Source organism: Melospiza melodia, chromosome 4 (genome assembly GCF_035770615.1).
Source record: "Melospiza melodia melodia isolate bMelMel2 chromosome 4, bMelMel2.pri, whole genome shotgun sequence".
In the NCBI taxonomy this organism is placed as follows: Eukaryota; Metazoa; Chordata; class Aves; order Passeriformes; family Passerellidae; genus Melospiza; species Melospiza melodia.
Genome location: NC_086197.1, coordinates 93,613,777 through 93,629,287, shown reverse-complemented (window position 1 = coordinate 93,629,287; position 15,511 = coordinate 93,613,777). Strand labels below are relative to the sequence as shown.

Here is a 15,511-nt window from a genome sequence, read left to right as displayed (position 1 = left end):
TATGCACAGAGTGCATGGGATTTTCTTTACAGGGATTTCAGAACATTCTTGTGGTTTCCCTTTTGGCCCCATATGGATCCTTTTGCAGTGTGAACTGTTCTTTGACGCTACTGTAAACACACATTTTGCATGTGTTCCCTTTTAAAGGATCCAGTGTTTACTAATGTTTCCCCTTTATTTCTAGGATCCCAGTCTTTAACTTCATACCAGTACATGGTTATTACAAGGTGAAATTTGTTGCCAACTTAAATGAAAACCAATTAGCTTCCTGCCTGCTGTGGGAGCATTCTAAAATAAGAAGTAACACAAAATGACATTTTAAATGCTTGAAATATGAGACTTGAAACTTCCTATGTTTATTGACATTTTCATGGCTTGATTCTTATACTCCACGTCTACAGCAGTTCTCCATCACTTGGGTCACAGCACTGATGTTTTATTTTCTGTGTGTAAGCTTTATGTAAGAATTAAAAATGGAATTGCTTTGTAACATAATTGGGACAGTAGTATTGGGAGCAACAACATCTGTGTCTGTGCACTGTGAGGTACACAAGCAGGAACAGTGTTAAGTTTCTTTTTTGCCAGAAAGTGGTAAAAGTAGCAGATTTCAGGCCCTACAGTCTTGTAAAGGTTCAGGTACTCCTTATTTTCTGGAGGAGGGGAGAAATTAAGACAACTTGCCATTTCTTCTTTATAAGTTTCTGTGTCACATGTAAGTAAATTTTGAGTATTTTATTGTTTAATCATTAATCCTCGATGATTTTAACTCTAACACTTTTTGTTGAAACTAATATATGTAACTTTTGAGAACAGATACTTACTCTATTCCCTTTGCTGTCATGCTTATACAGATATTGTTCATTTCCAGCTGAGTTACAAGATCCTTATCTAGACTTGTTTCTTTTTCATAACATTATTCCTAAAATCCTCCATCAAAGAACTCCTGAGATTCACTTATACTGTGTTTTTGACTTCATAAATCTCTGAGCCTCTTTTTCTGCCTTCCCTATCAGTTTTCTCAAGCTGCTGCTGAACTGTTCTATTCCTTTGTTTCACCACCTTAGCAGTGAAGATCCCTCTGTTTTCCTACAGTCATCCTTCAGGTTTTTCCCAAAACCTATGCCCTATGGATGAAACCTAAGCCCTATGGATGAAAAAAATCACTACAGTTACTCTTTTATTTACTATACAGGTGATTTTTGCAGGTGTGTCCATTCCTTAGCTGCAAAGTTGTCACTGTCTTGTCCTTTGTTATCTGGTTATCTGCTTGGAGTGTCTGTATTTACCCAGGAAGGGATTTCAGTATAGGCAACAGAATTTCAGCACCTGCAAGAAAATCTACAGACTACTTCAGCACAAAGAGAAACCAAAAAAAAATTGTTGTGATCGGCAGTATCAGTAGAAGAAAGTCCAAGAATTCGCTCAAATATGTTGACTTTGGAGGTATAAAAACCCTCCAGATTTGGGTCCAAGAAAAGACTGTTGCAAACTTTTATGTGCAGAACTGGTTGAAGCCAAACTGGAAAGAAACCAAACGGCAACTGAAAGGCAAAAACTGGAAGAATAGTTTGTAAACAGTGCATTCTGCATTCCCTCTTTAGGAGGGAGGAGCGGAAACGAGAATGTAATTGGAAAGGCAGGAAAGGTCAAGGATATTTTTGTGAGTGATGGAGTTAGAGGCACTTGGATATGCTCGAGTTTGAGAATCAGCCAGAAGAGAACAGAAGGCTGCGCAAGGGCAGAGGGATGAAGGTTAGCAGGTTGGAAACATTTGGAGTCAACAGAGTAGAGAGAGCAGTTGGATGAAAAATCTGTTTGGTGATGGAAACGATAATGAAGAAGATGTTTGAATGAGAGAAGACTGGGGAGATTGGATAGGACCTTGTAGCATTTTCAACTGAAGCCAGCAAGATCTCACACAGAAAGCTGGTATGGTGAATTAAATGAAGATCAAGGAACTTTTTGTTGAAGGATGCAGTGCTGAAGAATATGGCATAGCCAAAGTATGGATGAAGTGTAAGAAATCTGTGTGACTCTTGGATATTATCAAGTAGTGTTAAAATGCCTTCTCAGATCAGAATAAAATATCTCAGAAGGTATGGGATGAGTGACAAAAATGTAGATTTTATGGTAGACTAGAGGAAATAATGTCAGTTATTTTTTATTTTGTTCAAATGAAAAATTAAGGAAAAAAGTTGCCCCCTCCAAGGCGGTTAATTGTGGTTTTAATATCCTTTGAAATATTTTACCTCTAGTTAAAGACTATCCTTTCAAAACTGTTTTAGGAGAAAACGGTCAGCATTTTTAATTTCAAGTATTGAAATAAAGTGTTTTTACTCTGTGGTTTTGTTTGTCTTTCTTGCCCTCCCCCATATCTAGTCAATTCGGCACATATTGTATTCACTCCTGGAAAGCAGTTTGATAAAGAGAAAAAAAAAAAAAGAAAACAAAAGTGAGCAAGAAAAATTCTAGGTACACTATCACAGTTTATTTGTTAAATAAAAATACAAATAAAAATAATCTTGTTTTTAAACAGCTCTGTTGTTCTAGGCAAGAAACAGATTCCTTGTGTTGAATTTTCCTCAATCCATCAGTGTGAGATACTTTAACTATTTCAGAGGCATATTGTAAGGACAGCAAAGATAATGTTTGAATCTTCACAGTTTTGGTTTTTTTCCCAGGGAGCAGCGTAATTGAGGACACAAATGCTGTCTCAGTCACATTTATCTAAGTTTTAAAATAAAGATCTTTAATGACAAGGGAACACTTAGATTAGGGTGACAACCAAACTGGTATTTAATGTAATGACCACATCAATTTAATTGCTTTGTTTCTTTGCTCTTGTCAGCACAGTTGTGGGTTTAAATAGTAATTTGGACTGTTTCTCTGACTTTCCCAGTAAAAATAAATCTGATGTCATTGCATGCTCCTTGGCAGGCCATGTGTCATTATTATAAACCACACAGAGATTTTTTTCTCATCCAGATTTTCTTTGCAGGGCCTTTGCTTATGACAGAGTTACAAAACGGTGCCATTGGTTATCCTTCAACAGCTTGACAAATGGTGTGAGAAAGAAGCAAGACCATGCGTTTGATCTGTACGAAAAGAAGGGTAACTGATTTATTTACTGATTTTGTTTTCCCAGCTAGGGAGGGGAAAAAAAAATCCCTGAGGTCAGTCAGTGATTTTTTGGTTGTAGGAACGTCCTAGGCATGGATGCTTTCATGCATTTTGAAAGCTGCGTCCTACAGTTTTATTTACACATATCCTGAGTTTGCTGTCATGCAAACTTGTCTATATACTTGCTGTTGGTACCAGTTTTCAAATCTACATATTTTCCTACTGTCATACATACTAGTTTCAGTTTTCTACTTCAGTTTGCTACTGAGCAGCTCAGTATGAGCTGGTATGAGTTACCATTTATTAGTTAATACTGCTCTTCTGTACTAATGAGTAAAATACAAAAGTCCTCAGACATGGAGGTTTTTTCCATCAGATACATTGGAAACTTTTCCAGAATTTTTTGGTGGTCAGATAGTGATCAATATTTGGGGAAAAAAAAAAAAAAAAAAAAAAAGATAGGCATCTATGTCAACAAATAAACAGTATTTTTAAGATTTAGGAAGGTAAATGGTAATAATTATATTATTTTATGTGAAAGTAGAAGATGAGCTTTAGTTTTTCATACATAAACCAAATCCCTCATTTTCTTCTCTTATTTCAATAGATTATGTCAGAAATTGTATCATTGGAAAAGGAGCAGACTATAAAGGAACAATATCTGTTACCAAAAGTGGTATCCAGTGTCAGGCGTGGAATTCAATGATCCCCCATGAGCACAGGTAAGAGTTCAGGAGCAGAGACAATGGGAATAGTGCCCAGACAGCTTCCATAAAGCATAAGAATTTATGGGAAAACTAACCTTAGAAAACAAAATCTCCTAGGTATATTCTTGCCTTTCTCCAAGAGATGCCATTCTCCAGATCCCAGAGAATCCCTATCTTGGACTTTCTCCAAAAAGTTCTCTCCTAATGCCAACCTGTGTGTCTGTATCTCTTTTTTTCCGGTGTTGTTTTTTTTTTTTTTTTTCCTTAAGCTGTTTATATCCTTTTGATCTCTTAGCTACTGGCAGAAACAAAACATCTGCATTATTTCAGCCCAGGGTCTGGAAGTTCATCACTGTCTACTAATCAACTCCCAAGGAATAAGCAATTTTGAAAACCACTTAATTAGGAAGCAGGGGATAGGAGATCACCTATTTGCTTAGTGTATTGTTAGTATATTTTGCATAGTTACTGTCAATTCTCTGTTATTTTTGAAATATGTTAAACTCTATGAAGCACTTAGGCCAGGCAAAAATCCATGGAAAGGACTGAAGAGGCTTTTCAAATCCTTCCCTTCAGATTATACAAGCTAAACACTGGGGGAGCATGTACAGGACTTATCTTTTCAGAGTAGGATCTGGTACAGTGAGAAACTGAGGCCAGACTTACACCTTGAGAGTAAATCCAGTTGAACTCTGTTGGCTAAGGAAAAAGAGAAGAAAGCCAAAACCTGAAGCCAGTAAGAGTAATGGTAAAAACAGACTCATCCCCAACAAATGTTCCCGGAAACCAGTTAAAGGACTACAAAGTACTGGTGTACTCTTGAACCAGTCCTCTTTAAACTCTTTTGTACTGGCTTTAACCATGTAGATAATAAAACTTTAAGAGACAAGACCAAAATGCCCTTTCACCCGTAAGTTTGCTATCCACATTGCTGCCTTTTGCTCCAGACTCCCAGGGTCAGCAGCTTGTTTAGGAGGAGGCAAACTGGAGATGGCTGCTGAGGAACTGGGCTGTGCACTGCTCAGTCCTGTCCTGACCAAATCAATCCAGTGTGCAAGAGGATATCTTGGAACAACATTAAAAGGCAAAGGATAGTTGAATTCTGTCCTCTTATGATGTGTTACAAAGCTGAGCCTCAGGCTTAGACTTACTGGACTTGGCTCTTGCAGTATAGACAGCAGTGTCTGCTCCTCAGTTTGGGACCAGACCTGTTCTTAACTGGGAGCAAACCATAAATACCACCAGATCCCACAGCAATGACTTCTTGAGACTCAGCACCTTGAATTAGGTATCTTCATATTTCAGAAGTGACAGAATTCTTAATCATTATAACCTAAGCAAAAATGAGCATTTATTCTACATAATATACATGTGCCTTTATATAATAAGAGAAAGGAAAGTGTCTAGATAGCACATATTATCACTAAATTGCATTTTAATACCCAGCATACACAGTTTTATCACATTCACAGTTGTGTCCATTGCATTTGGACAGACACTCTTCTATGATGAATTTTATGAGAGTGACTGTTCTCCTGCCTTGTGCAATGGGTTTAATTTTTAAAAGGTCACCGGATAAATGAGGTGGCTGCATGCTAATTTTGTTTTTCAACATCAGAAAATATGATTTCATCATCAGAGACATGAGGGAGGTGGAAAGAAGCAGACAGTAGTGATGTGTTTGGAACTTATTAGTACAAAAGGCTTAGCCTTGTAGGTTGGTTTTTCTCAACAGTTGATTATCACAAAGTGCCATTGGAAAATAAATTCCTTTTTCATATTTAAAGGTAAAATTTATTTTAATGATTTTGAATTATATTTCTAGGAAGAATGGAAACATCTTGAAACTTTAAAATTTTGCTTCAATCTAGCAAGTCATATTTTTATTTGTATTCCATCAGAGATTCCCAGCAAAACTCTGCTTTCTATTATTGACATCTCCATCCTAGTACAAATTTAAGACTCTAAGAGAGTTTTAAATTGAAAAGTCCAATGTATAAAGGTCTAAAAGAAAAATGGTCAAAGAGCAGACCAATGCTTTGTAAACTTTTGGCTAGTTTCCATGGCTTTTGTGTGGTTGAATCTGTTTTTACCATTACTCCTACTGGCTTCAGTTTTTGGCTTTTTTTATTTTCTTTCCTTACCTAATGGAGATGAACTAAATCATCAGTTTTAGGAGTGGTCCTTTCTTCCATTTCTGGGTAGATCTTTACTGCAACTCATCTTTTCCTCTCTCAAGATCTTTGCTTCAGTACCTGTTGAAACCATTTATATATCTGACCCATCTTGCATCCCTAGTGCTAATAATTTAGACTTTTTCTTTTTTTTTAATGCTCTTACAGTATATCTGATGTAATTTGAGATGCCTTTCCCCTATATTTTCTAATGAGCAGAAAAGTTAAATAGAATAGTCTAATAGGCACTGACATACCACTTTAACCCATACGCAGGTGTGAATGTCTCATCAAAAATGTTCACCTAAGAGTCTTTAATTAAAAAAGTTTAAGATACTTTCATTATTAGAATACAGAGGAGAAAAAAGAAGCACCATTTTTATAGACAGCAGGAATGACATAAAAATTAATCTATTCAAGCACCAAAAATAAAATAGCATCTTTATATGATGTTTCCATACTGCATTGACTAGAACTTCAATGTAATTAAAAGTGGTATTTTTCACATCAGTGAGTTCAAGTATTTCATTAATGGGAATAAAACTTGAATAAAATGTCATGCCAAAATTTTCTTCCTAATTCTCTCTCCCAAAACACTCCAAATAAAATATTAGATACTTCTAGAATAAAAGGTGCATTACTATATTATATGAAGTGTGTGTGTGTCACAGTATATGGCATGGTTTCTCTAGATGTAAGCACATACCTTCACAGATACCTGAGAAGAAAACACCTTGATCCTGGACATGTTAAGTCAGCTGGAGTTTTGTTAAATGTCTGAACACACACAATGCAATTATGAGTGGGTCTGTAAGTAGCAGACCCTAAGGTGCAACAGTGTGGCAGAGCATGAAGGAACATGCTAAATGAACATGAACATTTTTTAGCTAAGAACAGCTAAAATGGCATCTGGGGAAATCTCTTGTGCTGAAATACAAAGCAGTCCCTGGTTTCAGGCAGTGAAAGCCTCTCAGTGAGGTGTAGCACAGACTTGGTCACACTTGCATGCTGCTGATCAGTTCTTGCTGCTGCCTGACCAGGGATGCAAAGAGGTTTCTCTACTTGTGGGTTTCACATTGTAGGTGAGCTCTGAGCCCAGCTGGACCTGTTGTACATGCCAACATGCACAGGACAGACAGCCCTCGTGGTTACAGACCCAATCTGCCCCTGTGCACCCAGAGCTCCTGAAGGAGAGCACAGTGCAGTCTGGCAGGGAGTGTGTGACTGCCTCTGGCTCTGCCCTAGATAGCTGTCTCTGGACAGCTGAGGGATGGGAGTAAAACTCTCTTGAGCACGCTATGGGCTAGACAAATTGTCCCAGATTTAGGCCATTTAGGTTGAGTAATCCCGACTGAAGATGTGTATTTGTGTACGGACAGATATTTGGGTGTGTGCATTTGCTTAGACAGGGTGGAGGGAGAAGGAAGCAGAGATGTGATTGTTTCTAACTGTTTGTAAAAATAGTATGATCAACCCCAACCTTTGCATGCTCTTATACTGTAATGATTGTCATTTTAAAACTAGCTTTTTGCCTTCGAGCTATCGGGGAAAAGACCTGAGGGAAAACTACTGCCGGAACCCCCGAGGGGAAGAGGGGGGCCCGTGGTGCTTCACCACCAGCCCAGAGACGCGCCACGAAGTCTGTGACATCCCCCTGTGCTCAGAAGGTAACCCAGCACAGCTCCTGCAGAAAGCTGCCTCTGCTCAGAGCTCTCAGCAGTCACTTGCTCACAGCCTTTAGAGAAAGAATGGGTGATTTCTCAGTGAGAGTAACTCACATAGCAAAAAAAGAAGTTGTTAGAGGAAGAGGAGATCTTGTGGAATTCCAGTGTGCTGGAAGGTTTCAGGCTCAGCACCTTTTTTTCAGGTTATGGAGGAGCTTGAACAATGAAGTTGTGCTGATCACACAAATGTGATCCTTTTTTTTTTTTATCTGGTCTAGTCTATAGTGAATCCATTACAATTTCAGTATTACTAAGTGATAAAATCATCTAGTGCCATTCCATGGTAAAATCAGCTTTTCATCTTCTTTTCAATGAAAATATAGATACTGGATTACAAGATGAAAGCTTAAGATAAGCATGCATTTTGCTTTTTGAATAAATACTGTAAATAAGTATAACTCTTAGCAAATCCAACCCCATTTGACTTTCAAGTCAGAGAATTTGAAAGACACTTTATATGCACCATTGCATTTGTTGACTTTTAAGTTCTGTTAACCTCCAAATTAAGCTCTTATATCTTGCTAATCAGCCAATTCAGTTCCAGTCAATCAACTTACTTAATTTTTCAAGATAGGATGCCTTTAATTTTCCTGCTAATGTGTTACATGCAATAGCTGTGCTGTCCTTAGGAAAGGAAGAGGAGAGGGAGGGGAGAGAGGGAGACTGGATGGGAGAAAGAAAGAGAAGGAGGAATAGAATAATTTACGCAGAGCTTGAGAATTTGCTAAAAATCTATCATTTAAAGATAAACTTATGTGAACTGCAAATGGGATATTTGACCTGGAGCTCAATTTAGGATGAGGACTTTGGTAGCTGATGGTTTGTGATATCTGCAATTCCTTAAAATAGTATTTTCTAAATGATCCTCCCTTACAATTACTGTAATTAGGGAGTACGTGAGAAGTTTGTCTACAGTAAATTCTGGTGATTTTTTTTTTAATATTTTCAGACCTTTCATTCTAAATTTCGTTCAACAATGCTTTCAAATTCCTTTGGTAACTTTTGACCACTCTCCCTCCATGCACCCTATCCTCTTTCCCACACTGAAAATGTATCTTAGTTTAAGCTGCCAAAAACCATAATCTTCAAAAAGATACAGTATCATACATAGCTGGAAGTGCTGGATATATAAAGAGACATACTTTACTGCACTGAAGTTGGGATTTCACCAATATTCTGCACTTAAACTTGTACTGCAATTATACTGTGACTTAGAGTGATTTAGGAAAAAAACTGGTGCTAATTAGGTAATATCACCTTTAAAAAATACTTCTTCCGTAGCTATGTGTCTCTCTTACTAACTGTAGGTTTAGTAAAAGAATGGTAGGAGCATGAATGCCTCTAGTAGGTCCCCTCTACCTGCTTCAAAACTGGAAGTGTCCTAGAAAGTGATATAAAATTTAAGCATCTGTATTAACATTAAAAGATAAAAATATATTCCCAAGGGTATTACACATACCAACCCAACAGAAAGATATACTTTTTTAGTACCTCTTTAGGTTGATATCATTATATAAAAGCAATGACGCATTGGGTTTTTTTATGTTGATTTCTTTGGTTTTGGTTGTAGTTTTTTGTGGTTTTGTTTTTTGGTTTTTTTTAGGGGGGTGGTCTGGTTTTAATTTGGTGGGGTTATTTTTTTGGGGGGGGGTTGGGGTTTTTTTTTAGGTTTTTGGGGTTTGTTTTTTTTTGTTTTGTTTTTTTTTTTTTTTTTTTTTTTTTTTTATGATGTAAGCATTAGTGTAGTAAATGACTAGTGTCCATTTTTTTTTCCTAGTTGAATGCATGACCTGCAATGGAGAGAGTTACAGGGGGCCAATGGATCACACCGAGACAGGCAAGGAGTGTCAGCGCTGGGATCTTCAGAGACCACACAAGCACAAATTTCGTCCAGAGAGGTAACCTCTCCTACCCCCAAGCAAGACCATGTGGTCATAATTTGAAAATTACACACATTCTGGAACCAGCTGAGCAAAACTAGCATTAGCTCAACTGAAATTTATGGAGTTCACCAGTTTTAGATGCTTGGGCTCATGGCCCCTGGTGTAGGCTGGCTACTGACACAATGGAGATGCAGGATGGAGAGTAGAGGCTGTTTTGTGCAGTTCTGGTTGCATCCTGTGCCTGACTAGTGTGCTAATGCTGCTACTTCTTTAATTGATCAAAAAATTCCTCCCTAGTTCATTGACAGTAAATAAATAATTTCTGAATATTTCTGTATGTGTTGGTATGCAGCTGCAGTCAGCTTAAATACCTTAATCACATAATAAATAATGATTTAAAGTAATAAATTTTTGTTAGATCTCTTAACACAATTGATGAATGTAAACTTCCAATATTGTCAAATAACAATATCCTCCCTTTTGCAATATAGAAGAGCTTTAAAGCTGTAGGTGACCTTCCATAATAATCACATTTAAGTATCCAATTTGCTTGACTGAACTGTTTGACCATTACATCTGTTTATTCACCCTGGGAAAGGATTTAATCATTCTGTTTAGCATTTTATGAACATGGATTTCTTTATTAGACTTGTTTTCTTTTTTTTTTTTTTTTTCTTTTTAATTTAGGCACTGATTCACAGTGCCAAAAGCTGAGTCAGAAATAACAAGACAAATTTCATCCCTGTTAGCGTTTGTCCTACAGGGCCAAATTCATCCAACTACAAAGGGTCATCTATAATACACACTTCTGAAAGTATTGTGGGAGGGAGAGGCTGGGAAGGGGTTAGGCCACACAGGAGGGGGTCTCTGTTCATCTCAAACTGGGCTACAGTTTCATTTTAGTTTTATTCTGGATTTTGGATTAATTCAATTTATATATTGTTTTGAATAAACTTAAACTGCCAGACAAAGACTCCAAGAATCAACAACATCAGAATCATTAAGACCTTCCACTGAAAGTATCTTTTTAAATGTTAAAGTGTTTCACCAAATAAAGCATTATTTTTGTTCTAAAAGATATGGGTACTGGTGGGTTTTAGAAAGCCTGATTATTCAACAAAACATTGAGGATCTGGAGTTTTGGAGCTTATGTGGTATAATCTCTTTTTTCCCTTGGCTTGGATGATCTGTTTCATGAATAATAGCAGTCTATCCCATTGTTCTGCCACAATAAATATTTTGTATTAGCAGAGCAGGACTGAAGATAATCTGTTTCTGAGTTCTACCATGCACTTACTGTGTATTCTAGAATAAGTCACAGAAACAGTTTTGGTCCTTTGGAGTGAAACATTTATAGAACTCATGGGTACAAACAATAATAATTTTAGTGTCAGGAGGAAATTTCTTTTTTTCCATTAATTTCTGATTGTTTTGCAAAATGACTTTTCAGACTAACCACAGTCTTACGAACAATCGTATTCCTCTTTGAAATAATTTCTTCTGAACACATCTTCTTGAAAGTTTTCAGACAGTAATAAAGTGCTTTTGGTTTTTTTTAATCAAAAAGCAACCCGTCCAGATTGAACTGACTTCAGTGGGCTTTCAGAAGAGTAATGTAGTCCAGCATATTTCTGATACACTGATGTTAATTAGCTCTATGAATGGTCACTAAAAGTAGCAGCAATTATACTTTAATTATACCACATTTTTAAAATGCTGAAGGTTTTGGTTTGCTGGGTTTTTGGTGGGTTTTTTTTCATAGTTGTATAAATTGAAAATAAGAGAAAAGGTCTGGAACAAATGACCCATTAAAATATGCCAGTCTCTAGAGACACTTAGAATATATCATCCAGGTGTAATGTAAATAACCTGTAAACCAGGAAGGATTATCTGGACAGATTTAAACCTATTTTCATTTATGGATTCATCAGTTACAATGATGAAGAAAATTGGTAAAGATGGTAATGTTTCCAAATGCACAGGTCTGCATGCTGTTGGACAGTGCTTTTCCTCAGGGTAAATACAACTCTCTTTTCTGTCACCTCCATGAATTGTTACACATTTAGTCCCCTCAGAGGTCAGTTACTGAAGATGTTTACTCTCTGCTGAGATGAGATTGAAGCAAGCAGAAGGAATTCTCCCAAACAGTTCCTGTATGGCCCATTTCCAGCTTTTAGTGGATGCAGAATTATATTCTGAAACTCCACTTCTCTTGTATTCTCCTCAGAATGGAAGGAAGACCACTGAGGATAATGTCTTAGGCATAGAGCATCATGAGGGGAAAACTTTTTTGTCCTTTTCTGCTCAAATATCCTGTGAAAATATCTACTATATGGAGGAAAGTAGGGTTGAAGTGTATCATAGGAGGTGAATAACTGCAGACATCACTTTATTAGTACCCTGATGCTAATAATTTACACTAATTAATATCTCTTGTATGAAAATTTACTTAAGAAAAAAATCAAGTTTCCAGTCCTACATGTCTTAAAAATAAAACAAAACAAACCCCAAAAAAAACAAACAAAAAGAAAAGCAAACAAAAAACCAACCAACCAAACAACAACAAAAGGGGACAAGAAATATTGGTGAAGAGCTTTAAATACTAAGTTTCATTTTATTTCCAGAAGAGCTAGAGATCAGCATCTGTGTCTTTAAAAAGAATAAATTTTATCTCTTTGGCTAATACTCTCCTCCCTTTTCTCAAGAAACTGAGAGAAAGTCTTGATTTTGACACCAGATATGTGTCTTGATGCTTCATTTCAGTTCTGGCAGTGAAGTACAGCTATTACTGTTTTAAGGGGAAAAAAACAGAAATATGTAGAGTTCTAGAAGGTCTCTCACACCTCAGGCTCTTTCTTAGGTCTAAGAAAGGGGTCTGTGCCCAAATATACTGGGGAAGGAGGAGTGTGTACAGCAGAGAGACAGCTCTGAGGGAATCCTGCATAGCCTCACTGTTGAATTATGTGGAACACTTTGAAGCCCTGTTATTTAAGTTATTGCTAATATTCGTTTCTTAAAGGCATTAGTTGGCCTTTTTTATAGGAGTTGTTGCTTGCTGGGTATGAAGGAAGATAGAAGCTTCCCTTAATATTGAGGTAAGAACCATTGATTGGGAAGTCTAGTTTTGCTCTAGAAATGGACAAGTAGATCTAGTCAGTGAAAAAATTTGGCTCACAGGCACCACACCATCCCATGAAGACACTCACGGCTTGATCCTGGAAGAACATCTCTGCCTAAGTTTTAATTAGTAAATAACCTTTATTTGATATACTGTAGGAATAGGCCATATAATATTAGGAAGAATGGAGCATTCAGTGCAAAGAAAGATATTTGTATACTAGAACATGGGTTCTTTGCATCAAGAGCTGTTTGAAATGCTTTTTGTGAGCTGTGACTGCGGATACTTTGCCATTCCTGGACTCACCTTGGTTCTTGGGTGGTAACATGCACTTTCCATATCATTTGACATGGAACATGTTCCACCAGCATCAAAGCTCATCACTGCATCTACTGGGAGGCCAAACCCATATAATTTTCATCTGTATTATTAGCCCATTAATTATTTATTTGGGAAATCCTTGGACATAACTTGTTCTTTACAGATTTTTTTACACCTAATAGGGAATAGGGTACTGCTGTTAGATCTGAAATTACTACCATCTTCTTGACTACCATTGAATTACCAGTTTGGTGAGGTTTCTCCTTGGTGGTTTTGTTGTCATTTTTGTTTTCTTTATTTTGAATTCTACTTAAACCTTATCCTTGTCCCTTGTATAGTTGAAGGAACCTGACTTTTCCTAAGAAATGGGAGATCAAGTTGCAAATGAGTCAAAATTAGCATGATCATTTGACAGAAAAAGCATCCTAGCAAAAACATGCACTTGTAAATCATATTTTCATCTGCTTGTGTGAAGCACATCTGCTTGCAGTTGTAAATGGATTCAGGTTCCCAAGTAGTTAACTTTATTGCTCTCTTACATACTTTTCAGGCTTTCCTCAGAGGCAAATCTACTTTTTGTTTCTTTTGCAAGCACGTTTCAATAAAACTGGAAGGCCATGACAATTTGTATTCTCTAGAGAAAAAAAAAAACCCAACCTGATGCATTTATCTCCTTCAAGTTTACAGATGTTAGTACCATGTATTTATACAAAAAAACCCTACATACCTTGGATATCTGTCTGGATAATCAGTAATGCTGTAGGAATGTGGAAGCATTTAAATATAGCACAATATTGTCAAGTCTTAATGAGATAAAGTGAGACTGAATTTATTTACTTATTTTTCTCCTTCTTTCTCCTAATGCTTGAAATGAGGGCATGACCAAAAATAAGCTCTGTTACAAAAATGGAGTTATCATTAATAGCAAAGCTGCTCAAAATATCTTCCAGTTTGAACCCAGGGCTGTTGCACTGAAGAACCTGTTTTCTTAATGAGTCCAGCATGGCAGGCAGTATTTAGATAATCCACATTTAATTGGTCTGTTTTAAAAAGAAAAGAGTGGCTTAAGTGTCTGGTCATGGGTTGACAGACACAAGAGCAAGAGTTTAGCAATTAGTGGAGTTTGCCTATCCGGTACCCTGTGCATTAGCCCAGCAGGGAGTCCCCTCAGTGGAGGTCTGACTCTGCTGCAGATTTGGAAAGTGTTTATATGTTATTAACTTTTTAACAGCGTTAGAATTGTATTTGCATCCATCCTACAGGATCAGACCCGAGGTTAATAGGAACCAGTTCTTGTTTGCCTCTGCTGAGTGTGTCCTTTAAGTACCTTGCAGAAGGCAGCGCAGTGTTGCCAGGAAGACTTCCCTGACGCGTTTCTCGTTGTGGTTTGCAGATATCCTGACAAGGGCTTTGATGATAATTACTGCCGCAATCCTGATGGCAAGCTGAGACCGTGGTGCTACACTCTTGACCCTAACACCCCCTGGGAGTTCTGTGCAATTAAAACGTGTGGTGAGTTCAAGCAAAATTTATTACTTCCTTTTCCTTTCCAAAATCTGGACACTGATATTTCAAGCAGCGTAGGACCACCGCTAGTTCATTCATTGCCCTTCACTGGCTTTTAAAACACAGCTTTCAAAAAGGGTCTCCTATAAACACTTTATATTCAATCTGGACAGAAGGAAAGAAGAGTTGTGTGTTACTTACCAGTGGAATATGTATGTCTTATGTACTGTAAATTGCATTAAAATGTATGAAAATCAAGAACTAAAAAATTGAGGCTACAAAATCATGAGGATCTCATGTACAGTATCAGTTTGGCCATGTTGGACATTTGTGTTATCATTTGAGAGTATCAAATATCATTTGGTGCACACACATAATCCCTCCTCAGTGTCCTCTGCTAACAACTTTTTACTGCTTTGCAGTTCTAGGCCTTGGGACATGCACATTATTCACTCTTGTGCTGAAGATAGAGTTATTAATTTCCGCATGTGTCTCTCTGTGATATTCAGCACTTTATATCAAAGCAGTCCACAGGCAATGAATTTCTTTTCATTTATCGGTTACAAGATGGTGGCATTTGTTAACCATACTTTAGAGACAAGGAATTGAATCAAAGTGACATTGAGGCATACAGTTGTTGGATGCTCACTGTGACATGCTCTTGTTCTGCATTTTGGAGCTTACTACAGCATGTTATGTCTACAAAGCTCAGATCATCTTAACTTTTCTGACAGCTCTGAAAGCTCTATTTTACTGATACTTAGATGTCTTAAATGAAAAGTAAAGGGACAACAAGGGAGGCAGAACTCTTGGTCATTCCTTAAAAACTTGAGCAAAGCAATTTTTCTATACTTTCATGGTAATACTGGGGCTAAGACAGATGGCAGAATCAGTTTTACTGAGACTTGCTTTAAATATTGGGATGGGTGGCAGGGAAAAGGTAATAGCCCTGACATGA

General features: G+C 37.2%; 1 protein-coding gene across 3 annotated transcripts in view; it reads left to right on the top strand.

The window, feature by feature from the left end:
- Positions 1 to 15,511, top strand: part of HGF (hepatocyte growth factor) — a 55,440-nt gene that overhangs the window by 13,873 nt on the left and 26,056 nt on the right. For 2 of the 3 annotated variants that reach the window (XM_063155617.1, XM_063155619.1), the window contains exons 3-7: positions 2,999 to 3,111; positions 3,728 to 3,842; positions 7,526 to 7,668; positions 9,503 to 9,623; positions 14,441 to 14,559. In XM_063155617.1, the coding sequence (XP_063011687.1) occupies positions 2,999 to 3,111; positions 3,728 to 3,842; positions 7,526 to 7,668; positions 9,503 to 9,623; positions 14,441 to 14,559 (611 nt within the window). The remainder of the gene's footprint in view (positions 1 to 2,998; positions 3,112 to 3,727; positions 3,843 to 7,525; positions 7,669 to 9,502; positions 9,624 to 14,440; positions 14,560 to 15,511) is intronic. The other variant, XM_063155618.1, reaches the window with a different exon arrangement.